This window comes from Ananas comosus, unplaced genomic scaffold (assembly GCF_001540865.1).
Source record: "Ananas comosus cultivar F153 unplaced genomic scaffold, ASM154086v1, whole genome shotgun sequence".
In the NCBI taxonomy this organism is placed as follows: Eukaryota; Viridiplantae; Streptophyta; class Magnoliopsida; order Poales; family Bromeliaceae; genus Ananas; species Ananas comosus.
In genome coordinates, this window is record NW_017893315.1 from 8941 (window position 1) to 29597 (window position 20657).

The window sequence follows — 20657 nt, forward strand, 5'->3', positions numbered from 1 at the left end:
TCGACTTCACTATCCGGAACCCGTACCATATATTTCCTGATACGTAGAGAGGGTCCGGACCTGAGCTCCAGGATCCGGACCCCATAAGTACTCTCTTATAATACTTATTTAGCACTGTCAGATATATGGGTGTTCCACCCAAGGTTTAAAGTGTACCGAATAACGATATAAGTGTTCCATGTATGGCTATAATGTGAATTATCAGGTCTCCAATATAAAGGTCGTCATATAACTATTAGATATATGGGTGTGACCTACACTACTATAGATGCACCTTGGTAAAATTCTAGTTATAACCAAGTAGCCTTAGAGAGTACCTCAAGAATGGATAGCAGCACCTTTACATCACAAGACGAAATACATACAAGCAGTATCAAATGTATAGCATTTTAAATATATATAAATATACATTGAGTATAATAATGCAACAAAAATTCACCAAGGTTGTATTAACATGACCCATATAGTAAACAAAAAGCAAGAATACTGAATATTGCTAGATATGAGGAATATAGGCACGTCATTACATTGTTGTCAATCTTACATCCAGTGCTACAACAGCAATAAGACAAATAGGAAATATTGTTAATCCACTGTTTATAAATCGACACATACGAACAAGGAGGTTCAACACAGATCAATTCTAAATCTGTAACTGTACATTTAATACAATGCCTGCTGCTTTCATGTGGGCGATGCTCTTTCACCGTGCTGCAATTCATGTTCCTGCGGGATCTCCTTTTCCTGTAACTGTTTAAAGGTTAATAGGATCAATTTAATACCACCAATATATATAGATTGTATCGAGATTTTGTCAATACCTCTTGCAAATGAGTTGGGTGTGGCATGAGCGTCCGAGGGGTCAGATTCTGATTTGTAGATTGAGGGGGCATATCCACTCTATAAGGATACATGATAGGATGTGATGATACGGATATATTTTTAGGGCCCCACGTTGTCTGATATAAAAAGAAAGCAAACGTAAACCATATTATTACTATATAGATAAAATTGTATTAAAGAACCGTCCATAAGAAATATAATTTGTGTTACTGTAACGATGATGTCTCGGCTACTTTGTACACCCATCCCATAAGGTAAGTCACTTGCTGACGGATTGTTAATCGTAGGACTTTGTAGATGAACCTGTTTTAATAAACCATTTTGTTTTGTAGAATATGAGATCCAGATGTTTAAAAATAATTAGTGAAGTTCCATTTATATGTCTATATTAGAAAATCAAATATAGAAATAATAATGCGTAAAATATGTACGCTCTGTTGGGACGAGGCCGACTGTGATGATGAGACACAATTATAGATGGAACATTCACCGTTAAATAACCTGTCCCAAAAATGTTGCCCAACCTGTTAAATAGAGCATGAATAATTATCACTCATTGTCGTCTATCGTATATTACAATCCAAAAAAACATTGATTGAGATAGGTTAAGATATACCTGTTCTTTATTGCCTTTCATCTTCAACCGTCGTACAACTTTATCGGTCGTCGACTCTTTTCTTTTGCTTGGCGGCCGGCCTTTACTGCGAACAGGTAGTGGGCTCAAAACTCTCTGGTCGTTACTTCTACCATTCGACGCATCATTCGAAGGTGTTGCCGCAATCGGCGAATATTCAATATCATTGCTCCCCTTGGATGATGAAGTATTTTCTAATTTCGTCTTCAAATCTCGTAATGTACGTAATGCTAGTTCGCATTTCTCATCAGACTCAGCAGCTATGTCTGCAATGTCATACATATTCCTACATACTTCTTCATATCGATAAATTTCCGCGGTGCTCCCTAAGTTCTTATGCCATGTCTTCACGCGGGTATACCTCCGTCTGACATCCTTCCTCCAACGTGTTAATATGTACGAATTTGGGACAATCATCAACTTCCTATGAACTAGGACGGCAATTGAATGTCGACATAAAATACCTTTATACTCAAATAGACGGCAAATACAACTTACTAGAGAGGTACCTTCATCAAAATATACTGTGAAGGGTACATCTTTACCTCCGTCGCCATACTCATTTACTTGATAAGAATACACACTGCCCGTCGAAGACAATAAGGAGGTCTCACAATGCAATAATTCCTTCAACTCTGCCTGAAATTCTCTAAATTTCGTAATCGTGTATACATCTTGAAATTGCTTCTCAAATGCATAACGGCTGATACACGGGATGACTGAGCTGAATGATTTGTAGTCTAATTCTGCTTCTTTTTCAGCTTTATTTTTTATTGCGCTTTCATATTGCTCAACGAATTGTTTTAATGAAGTTTTCGAGTTCACATACCCATCAAAAAATGCATTCATACTTTCGCTACGCTGTGTTGTGGACATTCCAGCCCAAAATGTATCCTTCACATAAGCTGGTATCCACTTATGTCTTTCCTCGTACAGGCCTGACAACCACTGATTATTTTCAAGTGCATAACAAGCTATCATTCTCTTCCATTTTTCCTCAAATTCAATTTCTGTCAGTGATTCATAAATAGCATCCATCATCACGCTCTTCATCGAATGATATTCGCCATAGCTTCTTAGCTTTTCCGGTATCTTTTTTGTTATGTGCCATAAGCACTATCGATGCCGAGTATTAGGAAAGACACGTGCGATAGCATTTTGCATCGCTTTATCTTGATCTGTGATTATTGCTTTCGGGGCACGGTCCGACATGCATGACAACCAATTCCGAAAGAGCCATACAAACGATTCTGTATCTTCAGTGGAGAGTAGGCCGCACCCTAACAAGATCGACTGTCCATGATGGTTAACACCAACAAAAGGAGCAAATGGCATATCGTACTTATTTGTTAGATATGTCGAGTCGAAAGTTACTACATCTCCAAAACATTCATACGCCGCTCTACTCCGAGCATCTGCCCAAAACACATTGCGAAGCCGAGAATCATCGTCTAGATCTATGGCATAAAAAAAGTTTCCATTTCTCTCTTGCATTTCTCTAAAATAATTACAAATTGCTTCGCTGTCACCTTCACCAAGTCGTAACCGACGGGCTTTTTCAATATAATTGCGAGCGTCCTTCTCTCCAAATGTTAAGTTTTCATATCCACCAGCCTCAACAACAATAGAATTAAAACTTTTATTCAATCTTATTCCAGCACGATCATTAAGATCAAGCCGCCTCTTGACGCTTGTATCTATAACTCGATTGCAGGGAAAAAATCGAGACTTATAAGGACTTAGAGTGTGATTATGCTCAAGTGTAATTTTGCTTATTACACAAGATGAATCCGCATTTATTACCACATTTATTCTGGCTGGACAGTTTGTCTTTGCTACCGATGGACGAGGACGAATATTCGTTACGGTCCGACACATTTTTCCATGACGAGAGCATGCGATTATTACATATGTAGCCTTGCCATCGGTTATTTTTGTTGACCTCTTTACAACTGCAAATCCTATTTCTTGTGCATAATGCTTATAGAAATTCAAAACGGCATCAAAATTGATAAAAGTCATTCCAATTTCTGGTGCCGATATATTTACATCCCTGACCTCACTGTTTCTTTCTTCATCCATCTCAAAAATATTAAATCCAAATAATCACTCAACGAAACAAATTTAAGTAAATTGCTCACCTGTAAGACATTATATAGAGTTGGAATACTAAATTAGAATAATAGTGAGCAGGGAAACTATTTGTCAAAATTTAGACATCTAAAGATTCTACTACGCCCTAAAAATATATTATCTATTAACATAGAGATCATACATCAAATCAGTGATGAAATTAATCAAATAATTCATCAGAATTAAAAAATTTTAATTTACTAAAAAAATTAAACATCTCATACCTGGTTATATATGTGGCAGTGTACGAATCGTTGTGCTCAGGGTAAATCATGTCGTTCAATTTTGCCGCATGCTCGATTGTCGCCTCCGTACTTGCCGCGTCCAATTTGATCGCAGAATCCACCTTCGCGCTTCTTTCTCTTCCTCTCGTTCTCCCTGTTTCTAGCAGAGCACAACTCCTCTCGCTCCCTCTCGCGCCATGCCCTCGCTCTCTCTCGCGCCCTGCTCCCGTTCCCGCTCGAGCTCTCCTCTCTCTCTCTCGGTCGCTCGCTCGCTCACCTCTCTCTCTTTAGCTCGCTGCCTTGCTCGCTCGCCTCTCTCTCTCACGCTACCGCGCTCGCCTCTCTCTCTCTTTAGCACGCTGGCGCCAAAATTTAGGGCAAAAGAGGAAAAACGTGAGGGGATAAAATGTGGGAGTGAGGTTAACACTGATTTTTTTTTTTTTTAAACCAAGTTTATATCAGCCGTTGGATCAAGGAGTTGTAGGATCTACAACTCTAAATGGGGTGTATGGGTAGCACGACTCTTTTTATAAAGGGTCAAATGCATGCAGCTCCCTGCAAACATAGCCAATTACGGATATATCCCTGCAAAATCGAAACTCCATAAGTTGTCCCTGTAAAAGTCCCAAGTTATGCAGATATGTCCTTGCAGTTAACATCTGTTAGTGAGCTGTTTGTTTTTTAACAGCGAAGTCGTGAAATGACCATTTTACCCTCACAAATATATCCCTCCAAAAGTTTTCCTCTTCCCCTTCTCTTTCTTTTCCTTTTCGGACCGTCGAAGCAGACGACGACGGCGGCGGCGCGGGGTCAGGTTCGCCGGCGACGAAGAAGAGGGAAGAACGCCGAGCACCGGAGCTCTACCCGGAGCTCGTCGCCCTCAACGCCGTCCCCTCCCTCGTCGGCCTCCTCGGCCACGACATTGCCGACATCGCCGGCGACGTCGTCTCCCTCCTCACCGACCTCACCGACGCCGACGTCCTCGGTGACCACGACGACCCTGCACACGCCCTCGTCGCCGCCCTCGTCGACAACAACGCCCTCGAGCTTCTCGTCTAGAAACTCGCCCGCCTTTCCTCCGAGACCGACCCCGACGAGATTCTTCTCCCTCGCGAGTGACGAAGAAGAGGGAAGAGGAAGAAGGAAGAAGGAAGAAGAAAGAATGGAGAAAAAAGGAGAAGAGGAAGAGGGAAGAGAAAAAGGAAGAGGGTTCGCCACCGTCGCCGCCATATCTCCTCGCCGGCGACGAAGTAGAAGGAAGAGGAAAAGGAGGAAGAGGAAGAAGGGTAAATACGTCAATTCACACTATAATTAACCATGGTTAAGTATTTTAACCGTGGTTAACGAAAATTTTCTAACAGATCTGGACGGTAGGGACATATCTGCATAACTTAGGACTTTTGCAGGGATAACTTATGGAGTTTTCAATTTGCAGGGATATATCCGCAATTTACTATGTTTGGAGGGACGTGTATGCAAATAACCCTTTTATAAAATGGCCCTCCAAAAAATTGAAATTCGCAAAATGATCCTGTAAAAATTTTATTTGTAAAATTAACCCTCTTTCGCCACGTGGGTGCCACGTCAGGGTTTCATTTCAAAGACGGTGAATCGTTCGCCGTTTTCTCCCATTTTTTTAAAGGCGGTGAATCGTTTCCCGCTTTCTCCCATTTCTTTTAAAGGCGGTAAATCGTTCACCGTATTAATTAAAATTGTACGTGAATTATATAGGAAATAGAAAAAAATGTGATTGTTAGGATTATATTTGGATCATTAGAATTTTTATTTGATTATTAGGATTATATGGATAGCTTATTAGGATTTTCAGGCTGTTAAGATTATATGAAATTATATGGATAAATTATTAGGATTTAAAGGTTGTTAAGATTATATATGATTTATTAGAATTTTTATGTGGTTGTTAGGATTATATATGGGATATAGAAAGAAACAGTGAATAAGTGAAAGGCGGTGAATGATTCACCGTCTTTAAAAGAAATAGGAGAAATCGATGAACGATTCACCGCCTTTAAAAGAAATGAGATAAAGTGGTGAACGATTCACCGCCTTTAAAAGAAATTCTGACGTGGCTCCGACGTGGCGAAAGGAGGGTTAGTTTCCAAATAAAATTTTGAGAGAGTTCTTTAACAAATTTTAAAATTTTAGAGGGTTGTTTTATAAAAAAGTTCGATGGGAGACTGGACTCTTTCTAGTTTTATTGCTTTACTAGTTAAGGGGTCGCGCCCACGCGATTCGGCGAAAAGATAATACAATAATAAATTATTATAATTATTAATATTATTTTTTTCTATTATGTATTAATATTTTAAATATTATTTATCTTAGTATTGAATAAATAAAAATTAAAAAATAAATTAAAAAATAAAATTAAAGTATATTTCTTTCTATTTATATTTAAATCTAATAAGTAAAATAAATTAATCAATTTAAAATAAAATAAAATCTCATTATAGTATTAAAAAAGATAAATAATAATTTTCTATTATCATCAATGTAGAATTTACAAAAAAATAAAAAAATTAATTAGAGTGAAAATACTATGGGCGTGTTTGGTTCGAAGTCGGAATCGGAATCGGAATCGGAATCAAAATAAGCTGGAATCGGAATCGAAATGACTCATTACCGAATTCTGTTTGGTTCATCACCGGAATCGGAATCGGAATAAATCACTCTCATTGTTGGTGTTTGGTTCAGGTAAATATAAAAAACGTAATCAGATTAATATATTAACTTTATCTTTGTAATATATTAATTTAAATTCAAATTAAAAATTAAATATTAAAATTTTGTATCAAAATTTTGAAATGATGTCAAAATTTTAAATCTATTCTTTTTAAAAAATTAAACTTTGAAGTTGAGTAGATAATTTGAAATATAAAACTAAATTTCGATTTATTCAAATTCAAACTTAAAAATTACAATTTAATTTCTAAATTTAAACACATATTTTAATTAAAAAAGTTGAAAAAATAAATTTAATTTGAATAAATATCCATTCCGTCTGAATTCAACTTCCAATCCGGCCTCCTAGGCCGGATTAAAAAAAAGGGTGATTGGGGGATTCCCATTCCACTCGGAAATCGGAATCGGAATGGGACTCCCGCGTACCAAACACCTACAAACGGATTCACCAATTCCGATTCCGATTCCAGGGTGAAAAAAAAGCGAACCAAACATGCCCTATATTTGGTATTCTTGTCGGTAACGTCCTTATTGTGCCGTCATTAACTTTTAGGGATAATTGCCTATATACCCATCAAAACTTTGGAAATATCTCATTTATCCCTACTTTTTTTTTTCTTTCCAATATACCCCTTATATGTTCCTCCGTTATTCCAAAATATCCCTACAGTTACTACCCGTTAAGTTAACTTGGTTTAAACGTGAGTTAAATATCTACCACAGTTAAAAAAGAAATTAAAATGCCAATTTGCCCTTAACTTAAGGGCAAATAAGAAATGTTGGTGACAGTAGAGGTATATTTGAAAAGACCAAAAGTCAAAATACTTTCTGTGCCCCTGACTGAAGGGCAAATAAGAAAAGTCGGTCATGGTGGAAGGGTATATTTGAAAGGGTAAAATAGTAATTTTATACAGATAACAGAGTTCATTAACAAATTTTAACTCGAGGAGTATATTTGAAATAGGTTGGAACATAAAAAACGTATTTTCAATATTAGCCTTCTAAAAGGGATAAATCAGAAAGCCGAGAACTTTTTAGGAGTATATAAACAATTGCCCCTAACTTTTATTGTCACACATACAATTAATAACGTATTTGATTCCTAAATTTTAAATTAGTGAAATAATTAGTAGGTAATTTTCAGAAACACAAAAAATAAGACTAATCAAAAGACATTCAAAATCAAAATAGATATTTTTTACACTATAAAAAAATTCAACTACCAAATATTATATTATTATATAAATTAATGATTAAAAAATTATTGCGGACTAAAATGAAAAACCTGCAAAGTTTAGGGATTAGAGACCAAAATAAAAAAGAGTGGAAAGATTGGGGCCCAATATGGAATTAATACTTTAAAGAATTGATGTAGCCCCCACTAAATAAATAAATAAATAAGTGTGAGAGAGAGAATGAGAGCGAATTGAAAAAAAAAAAAAAGGGCCCCACAGGCCCCCGAAACCCGGGGAGGGCTTTAAAAGGTTGCCAATTCATAGTTACTAGTGAAGGCCCCCGCTACGCGGTGGGAAAATTTACGTAAATTCTAAAATATTTTAAAATGTATAATAAATAGAGGATATGAGTATTACATTAATTTATACAGTCAACTATTCTGCAAAAAATAAATAAAAGTTGCTTGGAGAGGTTCAATGTTTGCCTCCACAATCTTCATTAATATCACCTAAACTGCAAAGTCAACAATATAAGATTAGAGTAGGTTAATAGTAAATGGAGTTGATATCGAAATTCTAAAAATATATATATATTAAGTATTCCAAATAAATGAAGCATACAGTTATAGTAAAAGATGGGAACTTCTCTTCCATGTTATAAAATTCCCAGTAAGAATTCGATGCTAATGTTGACAGTAAAAATCAAGGCACATAAGAAAATTTCTTAGAGGAAATATGGGACCAAAATTATTTAATTCTCAAATTCATACCTTACCAGCATGAAGCTCCCACAGTTTTAATCTTTCCAACACATAGTGAAAGAATCTGTAAACATCAAGCAATAGCATCCGCATATAATATAGCTAATTTGGTTAGCTTAAATACATTTCGAAGGAAACCGATTTGCATGGAAAGCAGTCAAGAATTGATAGAGGAGGCATCTATTTATTGCGCAATCTCAGAAAAATGAGCTAATTGATACCAGTGAAATTAATCAAAATCCCATGAAAAAAAAAAATAATAAAGTAAGCAAATCCAATGAGGATAATTTTTTTTACCAAATAGCTGAAGAATTCATACAAAACATATAAAAAAACTAAATTCGATACCTAAAAAATAGAATTCTTCATTAAGGATATACGGAGATTAAATATACTACCCTGAAACAGGAAGGAAATTTGCATAAGAGTGCATGCAAAACCTGCACCTTTTGCAAATACCAATAATCACAAATTCAGAAAGGCTGCAATGTAATTCTAACCTTTGCGAATCTAGAAATTTGAATTCCGAAACACTCCTTTTATAATTCAGTATTTTGAATTCGGATCTTTCATATACATCAAATATCTTGATGCGATTCAAATCAGATTTCTCAATTCGAATTTTTTATACACAGCAAATAGCTTGATTATAACGGCCTAATCCATTAGCAATAATAACGCGCTGGGCTCAAACCACCAGCGCAAAATGCTTAAGGCCAAATATTATTACTAGTGTCTAAGTCTCTTATATACCTATTCACATCCCCATTCCTATCCGATATGGGATTGTTCGGGTGTGACATACTCCCCCCATTAAGGCTTTGACGTCCTCGTCAGTCCAATCACACACATAGCCCAAGATCACTAGGCGATGTGAGACTCATCTCGCTAGCCTTGTCATCCAGACCCTGGCATAGCCGATCACCTTGTCATTCAAACTCCGGCACAGCCTATCACCTTGTCTTTCAGACCCTGGCTCAGCCGAGACTCGCCACACATTTCCCGTTGGTTCCGGTTGGTGAACTGGCTCTGATACTGTCACGCCCTGGATTTCAGCGGAAGCTCACCAGTCGCGTGCACAGACCCGCCATGTACACCACAACTCAAGTATACACCAGGCGTCTACAATCAATATAGTAAAAGCATTCAATTCTATCCAGGTAATCAGAGCAAAGCTTAAAAGTTTAACTTATACAACCCAAACCTTATTACAATAGATAAAGACAAAGTACAATGTACATGAACTTAATATACATCAATAAACTAAACTACATAGACTGATAAAGGTTGTCTAGTAAACGTCCAGAAGGCTCTAGCTAGCCGCTGACCTCTCGCCAAGAACCCTAGCCTTTCCCGCTGTGGAAGGCTCTGTAAAAACAACAACAAAGAGGGCATGAGAACTATTAAACAATAGTTCCCAGTGGGTAAGCCGCCGAGAGTGGCGAAATACACCACTAGGTCAACTGTGGCATGAGTAAATAGCAATAAATAAGTAAATAACTGCAACAGGGATGAAAATAAACCAATCATACTATTTGCTCAGAAATAAACATATATGAACAGGTTGCAGGTACTAGTTTATTATGATAGATTCTATCATTTATATTAGTTGAAAATTTTAACTAGTCATTTACCAGATTGTAAGCAAGATAATTCATCATTGCTGAGATAACTGATAACATTATGTAATTACCTTCTACATTAGCAATAATGAGACATACTGTCATTATGTTATTAACTAGTCAAAATGTCAGCTTTCTAGCTTGTTCATCAATAAATATCCAACCGACACAATGTCCACAATGTAAATGGTAAAGATGTCATTGTTCACTATTCTAGTCAATGTCCACTTGTCGTTTAACTACTCAAAGTTTAAATCTTGTAAGACCCACCCGAAGGCTGTCTAGTATGAAGATCCACCCGAAGGCTGTCTAGTATGAAGACCCACCCGAAGGCTGTCTAGTATGAAGACCCACCCGAAGGCTGTCTAGTATGCAAGCTGTAATCCATGGTACAATATCACAACGACATCATGGAATCTCAACTCGACCCAAGGTCGACACTGTAGTACCAAATCATAAATTGCTATCAACTACTTGTTGACATAATTCACTATCAATAGCTAGTATAACTTAATAAGTTTAAGCTTTACATCGTACTAGTGATTCTATCAGGCTACACCTGGTCACTCATTATAGTCTTCTCACTACTCCTTACACATAAGGAAAGTGGTTTACTAAAGTCATACTCAAAGACTCATGGCACATATTCTGTAGTTCAATGTAAACCTCCACTACTTGGAGAGAACGAATACTATGCAATTACATCTACTTGATTATACAAGTATGATATCATATCCAAATCTAGTTATTGACTCAACTAGATTACATTCAGTTGTATAACATTCATGTTATGTCATAATACTAAATTCTAGTTACCTGACTAGTTCATATAATATCAAGTGAAGCTCTAACCAATCTATCAGATGAAGGTAGAAACCAACTACTTAATATAAGTAGGCAAAATAATCGATGAAATACTTTTCATATAATCTCTATACAGTTCATTCTATACTATGAATGTATACTCAAGCCAATTCATCTGCACAACAGGTTCAAGTATAGCCATCATGCTTACAATATAACATTATCTAGCATTATCCAAAGTACATCACTTCCTTTGCTGTTCAACTGAGCTAAATGGTATATTCACGCTGTAACAGTTATATCCTTTTAAATGACCTCAAGCTTAACTTGCTTATACAAATCATTAATATCATGAATGCATAATAATCAAATAAGTGATTATTGAAATAAGTAAGTCATAAGTCTTTCCTTTTGTTTAGATATGCTATCATATCCGATATGATCCACACATTTACGCATGTTTCAATTCCTCGCACTATACATATATTCATAAATATGTAATAACTTCAACTCATAATGTCAAATGAGACATAGAGGGAATTCACCCATTTCGGGAAGGTCCGACCCACCAATAAGTTGATAACCCTTGTCGAGTTCACTCTCGCAGGGAATCCGATGCCTGTAAGTCCCCTAGAAGCAAATCAAAATCCGTTAAGAGCTTAATTTAGGCGTCTCGAACCACACTTCATCTAAATATCGAAAATGAAGCGATTTCGGTAAAATTCTCACTTGTACAAGATTGTAGCTTGAATCCCTACTTCGGTTCAGCTTAGTACTTCAAGTTTAACCTCTACAAGCTCTCACAAGTCAGCTGAAGACGATCCAAGGGTCGATTGCACTCTCGCTGCGAACAAACATTAAACGACGTCAAAACGTTCGTATACTAGCTAATATAGCCGGAATCTTGCGAAATCAGTTTTTTAACTGAAATTTCTACTTTCCCCAGGTTGAAACACCTTCTAAACCATTTACTAGTTTTTCTTTTTGCCTCTGAATATTTACTGTTGGGAAGTTAGTTACAGTTGGTTTCTACACATTTTTTATGCTTTCACAGTTTGTAAAAAAGATGTGTGATACTCCGAGTCTTTGTTTGTATAATAAAGATGTGCATTATGCTTAGTCATAAACTATTGTGGTATGTTATTATATATATTATGTTACTGTATCCCTTGTTTCTCATCCTCATGATTATATCTTAGAAATTTTTTACTTTTCTAACTTCTCTTATAATTCCTGGGACAAATAAAATTCTGTATAGTGTAATTCTTACATGCCCACGACCTTCACAATTTTTTTTATCTCTTGTTATGTTGCTCGTCTATTCCTTGTTCATTAGAAATTTGATTAGCTTGCGCTTGTTCTTATTCAACCTTTAGACGTTCATAGAAATAGATGTGAGATTATTCTATTGGGGCATCAATATTACGTTGGTTAAAATGTATTGACCACCCCAAACTAGGTGATGTAGAAATCAATCCCTTATGTATATTTTTTTTTTCTGATTTCCAACCCTCAACTAATATATGTTTGATTTAGTTATGTTCCATTTGATATAAGAGATTTCATTGCAAAAGTTATAGAGAATTTTGCAAGTTTGAGCTGAAAGTTTCTGAAATAGATTTATGATAGGACAAATTTCAACAACAGCCATAGTTAAGGAGTGTGTATGCATTTTAACCTTAAAAAAGTTCTCAGAGTGCCTTTTGGTTTTGCCTGTTGTTAAGGTGTGCTTCAGTCATGGTTTTGTAATGGCTTAACTATGTGGAGCCCTAATCTGGTGAGTACTTAAAACCCTGCAGATGCTGATGCAGGAACAACTTGGTTAATCTTTTGCTAAGATCATACTTTTGCAATGGCTGAAACCTGGTGTACACTGCTAGATGATTTAGTTTATGGAGGATATGTATATTACAGATCGTTATTTGGTGCCAGCGTATCTGCTACTATTGTAGTTCTTCTTATTCATTGTTTCACATGGTAGTTATTAACCATGCAACCTTTCGCAAAATATGTTTGTTTAATAGGTGAACGTTCCGAAGACGAAGAACACATTCTGCAAGAACAAGGAATATCGGAAGCACACCTTCCACAAGGTCTCTCAGTATAAGAAAGGTAAAGATAGTCTTTCCGCTCAAGGTAAAGAAATGTAATCACTTGTTACTACACTGGATATAATTACTGTTCCTGCCATTAGTAGTACCTCTAGAGTAATTAAGAGATATTTCAAGTTATGTACTTTCGATAGTTGTTGAGCCAATTAGGCGCGGATGAGATTTAGGTGCGAATATTCCCTTCAAAAGCATCTATTGGGTCGTGTATCGGGAGCACCGGAAAAATGTATCGCGCCAATTGAAGGAAGTTACGGTAACCGCAAGCAGTTACATGCGGTTCCGATCGGCTAGAAGTGGTCCGTAATATGAGGAGCTAGTGGCCGATCGTGTAAGAACAATAACTGACCGAGGGGGGCTATCTATAAATAGGGTAATAATACCCCAAAAAGAAGTCTTCGCCTTGCGCACAAAAGACCACCTTTATTTCCCTGTATCTTTCTTTCTCGCATTTACTGCTTTTCCTAGGAGTAGTCCCTGTAACTTAGATATTTGGAGTCTGTTTGCCCCATGGGCATCACTCCCTTGTAGAATATATTTGGAGTCTGTCTGCCCCACGGGCATCACTCCCCTGTTATTGTACTCTTCCATTCCCTATTCAATAGAAAGTCACGTTCGGCTATTCGGGCCGACCAGATTTTGTGTTGTGCTAGCCATTCGGCTCATCTCCCGGCTTAATTTCTGACTTTCCCCGTACATTCGGCTCATCCAGCCGAACCAGAGAGTGAAAAGAGCTTTCTGACCCGGCTGATTCGATCCCTCATCAGCCGGATCGCTTGATCCAGTCGAAGGGCGCAAACTTCGAGGGTCACTATCCGCAGCCGTTCCTCACCCGACACGCTCCACGAGGAGGATCTTTGACCGGGTCAAAGGTTGGGAAATTCGGCTACCAACAAACTTTGGCACGCCCGGTGGGACAGCACATTTAAGGTAAATATACATCTTATATAAATAATGGCTGATGATAACGCCATGAATCTCCGTAATAGGGTCATTTCTAGAAATTCTGGGAGCGAACAACCCAGTAATTCGGAGAATGCTATAGAGCGCCAAACAATTTTACCTGCTGAGGGTGAAAACAGTGGTCAATCTGGCCAACCGGAGCCTAGTTTGACCCAGGCGCTTGGACAAATAACTCGGGTCCTACAAATTTTGGACCAAAATAGTCATGCGAGTGCTGCACGACTTGATGCCGTGTTGGCCGCAATTACGGCCTCTAACGAGAATATCGCCCGAATAGGGCAGTTGTTGGCTCGGAATGAACAGCCGATAACAGGCCTACAAGCGTCTGTGATGACACCAGTGTTACAAAATCTAGTAACACCAATAAGTGGTCAGCCCCAATATCAGGGGGCACCTTATCAAGTGGCTTATAGACCGGCTGTCAGTAATGCCGGTGAGTAGCCAGAAGTAGCTTGGAGGCTACCTCCACCCCCTCCAGTAGCAGTGTACCAGCCTCAAAATGCAGGGGCTAGGGGGCAAGCTCCAAATGTACCGGGGGTTAATCCCGTAATACAAAACATCGGAGCTCCACACCCGCCGAACCCAGCACCAGCACAAGCCATTTTATAAGGGATTAATAACGAGATTTATGCCCAAATAGAAGAAGCCATCCGGAATACTTTCGGAGTAGGCGCAAGGCCGACAATGCGGCCCGTATTCAGGTAACCATATCCTGCAAATATAGATATAGAACACCCATATCCGGCAAATTGGAAGATGCTGAAGTTTGATAAGTTTTTCGGAGACGAGACCGAAAATACGGTCGAGCACGTCGCGCGGTTTACAGCTCAATGCCGTGAGGCCGCGGTAGATCCATTTTTAAAGTTAAGGTTATTTAATACCTCATTAACTAAGACGGCTTTCACTTGGTACACGAGTTTACCTGCTAACTCCGTCTGAGACTGGGATGAGTTAGAAAGTAAATTTCATGAACAATTTTATAGAACAAAGCTAGAACTATCAGTTGCGGATTTGGCTCAATTTAAACAAAGAACAGGAGAATCGGTTGATGAATATTTGAACTGATTCAAAACTGCTCGAAGCCGTTGTTTCGTAAGAATGCCGGAATCGGAATTTGCCAAAATGGCATTCAACGGCATGCATTTTAAAATTAAAGACCATTTTGAGGATAAATTCTTTCCAAATCTTTTTGATTTGGGAATTCGAGTTGCTCAATACGAGCAATTTCGAAAAGGTAACAATGAAGATCGGCCCAGATGGAGCCGAAACAAAGATTGGAACAAAGGAAAGGAGAAAAATATATCTTTCCTTGAAGAGTCTTCGACTCATGAAGAGTCGAATTTGTCTGAAGAAAATGAGGATTCGGCTGATGAAGCCGAAATTTGTGCTGTCGAGATGGTGAGAAATAATCAACCATACAAATGGACTTTGTTAAGACCTGCCAAGTCAAGCGAGGCGAAAGCACATGTGTCTGCTTTTAGTTATTCGTTTGATATAGCAAAAACCGATCTGATTTTTGATCGGTTACTAAGGGATGGACGAATTAAACTACAGAAAGGCCAAACTATACCTCCTGTAGAAGAACTAAAATGCAGAAGATATTGTAAGTGGCACCATTCATGGAGCCATAAAACTAGTGAATGTACTGTCTTCAAGAGGCAAATTCAAAAAGAGATAAATGAGGGTCGGCTTATCTTTGCCGACTAAGAAAGTAAAGATATGGAAATTGATAAGAATCCTTTTCCATCATAGGTCAACGTCGTGAACATGAAAGGAAAAGGAAAAGCGACTGCAAAAAAGCAGATCCAAGAAGAAATAGACGAGGGTCGGCTCATATTAGCCGACCAAGAAAACGAAAATAAAATAATTAACAGAAGTTCGTTTCCGTTTCAGGTTAATATGGTGAATGTTAAAAGGAAAGAGACTGCGGACCAGGACACCACAGATAACGTGGCACATGCCAAAAAGCATCTTCGGCTTTGCATAAGGTGTAAGGCCGAAATGACAAAAAAAAATTGGAAAGCCATTGTGAATGCCAAGAAAAGAGGCAACGAGTGGAATGAGTTGATGGCGTTTCCTGAGGAATGGGATGACATTCCTGATGGTGAAGACCAAGAAGAAGAAGGCTCAGACGAGGCCTCCAATGACACTGAACCGGAAGTCAAATTGGTTCAATGCAAACAAGACATGTTGATGCAGAAGATTCTGCCTGATTACTACAACAACAGGTGTGACGAGCGTCAAGGCCGATGGGACTACCAGGGTAGACCTTTTGGCACCAAGCCAAGGATTCATGGATATCGGCGATAGTGGCAGCATCAAACGAGGCCGAGACCAGAACCAGAATTCGAGGGAATGACCGAGGGAGACATAGAATTCCTCGGTCGGAGATTAGTCAACGAGCTCGGCATTCAGCCTTGGCCGAGACCTTGGGAGAGAAGAGAAATTTTGAAAAATCATTTGAGGACAGTAAAGGTACCGGCGAACGTGCCAGTGGATGAATGGCACGAAGTTGAGGTTAAACCATCGGCTAGGTGGCAGGGGCTGATGTTAACGAAAACTCAAAAGCGTCGGCAGCAGAGGATGCAAGCTGAGGCAAGACAACACTACAAAGAAGCGAAAAGGATAAGGCTCAATGTATGGAGGCGCTGTCACGCCCCGGGACCCAGCGGAAGCCCGCCCGGCGCGTGCCCAGACCCGCCATATGTCTTCAACATATAAGGCGTCTAAAAACAACAATAATAAAAGCAATAATAAAAGACATCTAGGAGTATCAGAGCATAATAAATGTCTAAATGCTACAACCAAGGATGAGGAAAAGCTGTAAATCCACTAAATAAGGCATAAAGTAAATACAATAGGAAATCCCAAATACAAGTGCTAAGAGTAGATACATAGGTGGTCTCTATACAGGGTACAAAACTCTCACTCTCTCTCAACTACAAAAGAAAGAGTAAACCACCTAGGCAAGTAAGCTCCTCGCTAGCTAGCTACGCGATCCCCTTGCCGCGATCCCGTGCCTCCGCCGGTGCCGAAGGCTCTGAAAAGGAAACCATAAAACGAGGGCATGAGAACTATTAAAAATAGTTCCCAGTGGGCAATTACTGACTTCAGTGCATGCACCACAAGGCCCAAAGCTACAAAAGATGTCAGTGACAATAAAAGTAGAAAGGCGACAGGTAAGTAAATATGTAACCTACTACGACATGATATCTCTACTTAGCATGAATAGCATAAGTATGAAAGCAACTATGCATAAAGTAAATGTCTCCAACTATCATGATGTTCACAATGTGAAATAGTGAAGTTCCGTTGTTTACTATTCTAATCAATGTCCAAGTAGTACACTAAGTCATCATCTGTCCACATGTCATAATGGATATATATATATATAGCCCAATCTGAAGAGACCCACCCGAAGGCTGTCTATGGCCCTGAGACCCACCCGTAGGCTGTCTGGCCGGTGCCGAGCCTAATGGCCCCGTGGTAGTCATCATCCCCACCCTAGGGATGAGCCTGTCCCACGGCAATCCACTTCGGCGCCCAATCCCGCACGGCGAATATGTATCGCGATGGCTATCTCCGGAGTGCCGGCTTGTAGGGAGCGACCCTCACAAGCATGTGCGAATGAGCACAATGGCAAGTAGTCAAACGATCTGTCGCAAGTACCAAGTCCTCATGTCTAATAACATGGAATGTATCGAGTGTCCCAAAGGCCTATCTCTATGTCATCATGTCTCTAACATGGAATATATATAGCAGATGTACAAAGGCCTATCAATATATCTCTATGTTGCAGTTCCATAGTTCACTAGTTTCGAGTGCCCCTTTATGACACTCTTGTTTTCTATGTCAAAACATGGCAACTATGTTCCAAAGCACATATTCCAAGTCATAATCCTCATAAGAGATGTATTTTCCACTTGTAAAATAAACACTTTTCCCATATGCATGCATTCTACTCATATAGCTCTACTATATAGTGAAATTTTCATAATACACGAGGCATGCATTTTAAGTGCTCTAAAATTCATATAAATCCCATTTAGCATAGAAATGAACTTAAAAATATTTTACAATAAGTAGAAAGAGCATAGGGGTCATTTCGCCCCATTTCCCCGAAGCCAAACCCACCGATGGCAACGAAACTCCTCGTGCGCTCCAACGAGGGTGTCCTCTAGTCTCCTAGTACCCTAGAGGTAGAGAAACATGCGTCACACGAACGAAACGAACCATCAATAGCTCAATCATTAAGCTAATCAAGTATAGGTGAGAAGAACTCACCTCTAGTGCAAAAATCTCCTCTAAAGCTCCAAAATGAAGCTAGGGCTCATCCAATCCAACCTAATGGAAGCCTCTAATCCAATCAATCTAGCTTCAAAAGCCCTAGATTCAAAATGCCCAAAATAAACCCTAATATCACAATCTAGGGTTTCATCTCATGAAATCCAATGAAACTCAAATCTAGAGGAAGATAGTGTAATGCTTACCTCTTAGAAGCTTCAAATCAAGCTCTAAATCCTTTAAATCCCAAGATCTATCCTCCACTTAGCTCCAAATCCAAGCTTCTAGCTCCATCAATGGTGGAGAAGCATAAAAGAGGAAAGAAAAGGGATTAATCCTTCAAAATCTAGGCTAGAGGGAGATTAAAACCAAAGAGAAGCAAAGAGAAGCTCTCCTTACCTTGCTCCCTGCAGTGGCAAGCTCAAAGAAGAGCCCTAGGGGCGTGGGTGCTGTTATAGTATTGCTACAATAGCAAAAACACCCCTGCAGAACAAACTGCACGAAATCTGCCTCCTTGTACCGGTACACGGGCTCTTGTACCGGTACAAGGCCGACGAAATTGCAAACCCGAGGCTCGGGTCGCGCGGTCTGCGGCTCTGTACCGGTACAAGCCCGATGGCTGTACCGGTACAACCATCAACCCTTGTACCGGTACAAGGCCAGTCTTGTTCCGGTACAAGCCCTGCTGCAGGCTACCCGAGAGCTGTCCAAAAATTCCGATTTTGGAATTTTGGTGCCAAGTCCCACTCCAACATCCTCGGGATGCGTGCCAGGGGTCGGGACGCTATCAACGACCCTCCAAAAGCTGTGGAAAAGCTCCAGACACAGATCAAACACTCGAATCTTGCGATTTGCTAAGATCCAGTGTATTACAGGCGCCCTGATGAACAGTCACACTGTAAGGTACCGAACTTCTAAAATTATGAAGTTACGGTGTACATTTGATTGGAGAGCCATTGGAAAGGTTCCGGTGAAGTTCGGTGAAGTTCGGGAGCATTCGGACGATTTGGTGCGCGTAGGCGCGGAAACGGAACCCGAAAGGCTATGTTGGTCCATGGATTAAATCCAGCATTAGCATGGATGAAAAGATGGTGAAAACATGTTTGAAAACATGTTGGGAGAGTCTCCGTTCGATTTGAAACGAATCGGAGGTCAAACGAGCGAAAACGGGCGAAAACGGAGCGAAAACGGTGAAAAAGCTGAAAATTTGGCTAAGTCCTAAGTGCTGTTTTTCTGGACCTTCGGGGACCGGTCCCTCAAGTCCAGAGACCGGTCCCAACACCCGAAAATGGCCCAGTTTGGGCTGTGCACAACTAATATTGTTGAGGGGCCTTTGTGCAATTGTGCAGAGTGTATAGAGAGAGTTGGGGGCTCATTTCCTCTCCTTCTCCCTCACATGCAAACCCAACACCACGCTCTCTCTCTCTCTAAACTGAAGTAAGAAGAAAGAAAGAGAAAGAAAGAAGGAAGAAAAGAGAGAAGGAGGAGGAGAAGAAGTGATCATATCCAAACCACATCTCTCTCTTCCTCTACCATTAAGCAAGCTTAGCAAGGTAAACTCCAAACCCTACAATGTAGATCTCTAAGGTTGGATCCTAATCTCTAAGAAATGGTGATTAGTGTCTAGCAAGCTTAATAGATGTTAATGCTTCGAATCTAGAGATCGAATGTGATATCTCGCTCGTAGTGGCAAAACACTAGGCTTCCAAATGCGTTTTTATATATATGAGGTGTTTGATCTCATTTAACCCTCTGTAAACCTAATTGATAGGCACATGAATCTGCGTTGACGAAGCGACGGTTCGTCGATTCCCGCCTAGCAGTGCCGACTTTCCGGCTGAAACAGGTGTGTAGGCTTCGTTTCGCGCTGGAGGGCCGACGACCCGTAAAATCCTGGAAAACAGGAATTTGAGGATCATACAAAGAAACCGAAGACCCGCCTATAATTTCCGGATCGCGGATTGGCGGTCGTTGTGTGTCGCGCGCCAGGATTGGTCGAGCCGAGCGCGTGCCCGGGGGCCGATTGCAGTCGACACGATCAATCAACACGATAAAAGGTGGGGGTGTCATCCCGAACAATCAGGAGCTTCTCCTTAGTCAAGTATCTTATTTGCATCAATATGCATACTGAGCATTTGATCATTATAGGTGCTGATTATGTTATTACATATTCTTCATGTTATTGTAATATAGTGTTGTTGCTGAATACTTGTCACCTAATCATGGATTGATTGGGGACATGAGTGATAGTACCCTAAATGAAAGATAACTGGGATAGACTCCTCTATGTTGAAAAACTCTAGCGTCCGTGTACAATAATAGTTTGAAACAGTGAATTAAACAATGATCATAACAATACGATGGATGGAACATAGTTATATATTGCTGAACTAGTGTATTACA

The 20657-nt window shown here is 39.4% G+C and overlaps 1 protein-coding gene and 1 long non-coding RNA gene across 3 annotated transcripts in view; one reads left to right on the forward strand and one right to left on the reverse strand.

The window, feature by feature from the left end:
• Positions 1–510: 510 nt before the first annotated feature.
• LOC109705535 (protein FAR-RED ELONGATED HYPOCOTYL 3-like) lies at positions 511–2746 on the reverse strand. 2 transcript variants are annotated; one of them, XM_020226267.1, is made up of 5 exons: positions 1460–2746; positions 1275–1367; positions 1054–1146; positions 822–959; positions 511–744 (listed from the first exon to the last, which is right to left on the reverse strand). In XM_020226267.1, the coding sequence occupies exons 1-5, from the start codon at positions 2528–2530 to the stop codon at positions 685–687; spliced, it is 1455 nt and encodes a 484-aa protein (XP_020081856.1). In that variant the 5' UTR covers positions 2531–2746; the 3' UTR covers positions 511–684. The 2 variants fall into 2 exon arrangements, with proteins under 2 accessions (XP_020081856.1, XP_020081855.1); XM_020226266.1 differs by having other exon boundaries at positions 511–750.
• A 10182-nt stretch (positions 2747–12928) lies between these two features.
• The window catches only part of LOC109705534, a 22694-nt gene continuing 14965 nt past the window's right edge, over positions 12929–20657 (forward strand). Inside the window, exon 1 of the long non-coding RNA XR_002214779.1 lies at positions 12929–13011. This is a non-coding gene — a long non-coding RNA (uncharacterized LOC109705534). The remainder of the gene's footprint in view (positions 13012–20657) is intronic.

Bases quoted from the DNA above. Each gene is read 5' to 3' on its own strand.
- LOC109705535 (XM_020226266.1), bottom strand. From the start codon at position 2,530: ATGAAGAGCGTGATGATGGATGCTATTTATGAATCACTGACAGAAATT. The intron at 1,147-1,274 runs GTACATATTTTA...TTATTAAAACAG, and splicing joins CGGCCTCGTCCCAACAGAGC to GTTCATCTACAAAGTCCTAC. The intron at 960-1,053 runs GTAACACAAATT...TTTTTATATCAG, and splicing joins GCCGAGACATCATCGTTACA to ACAACGTGGGGCCCTAAAAA.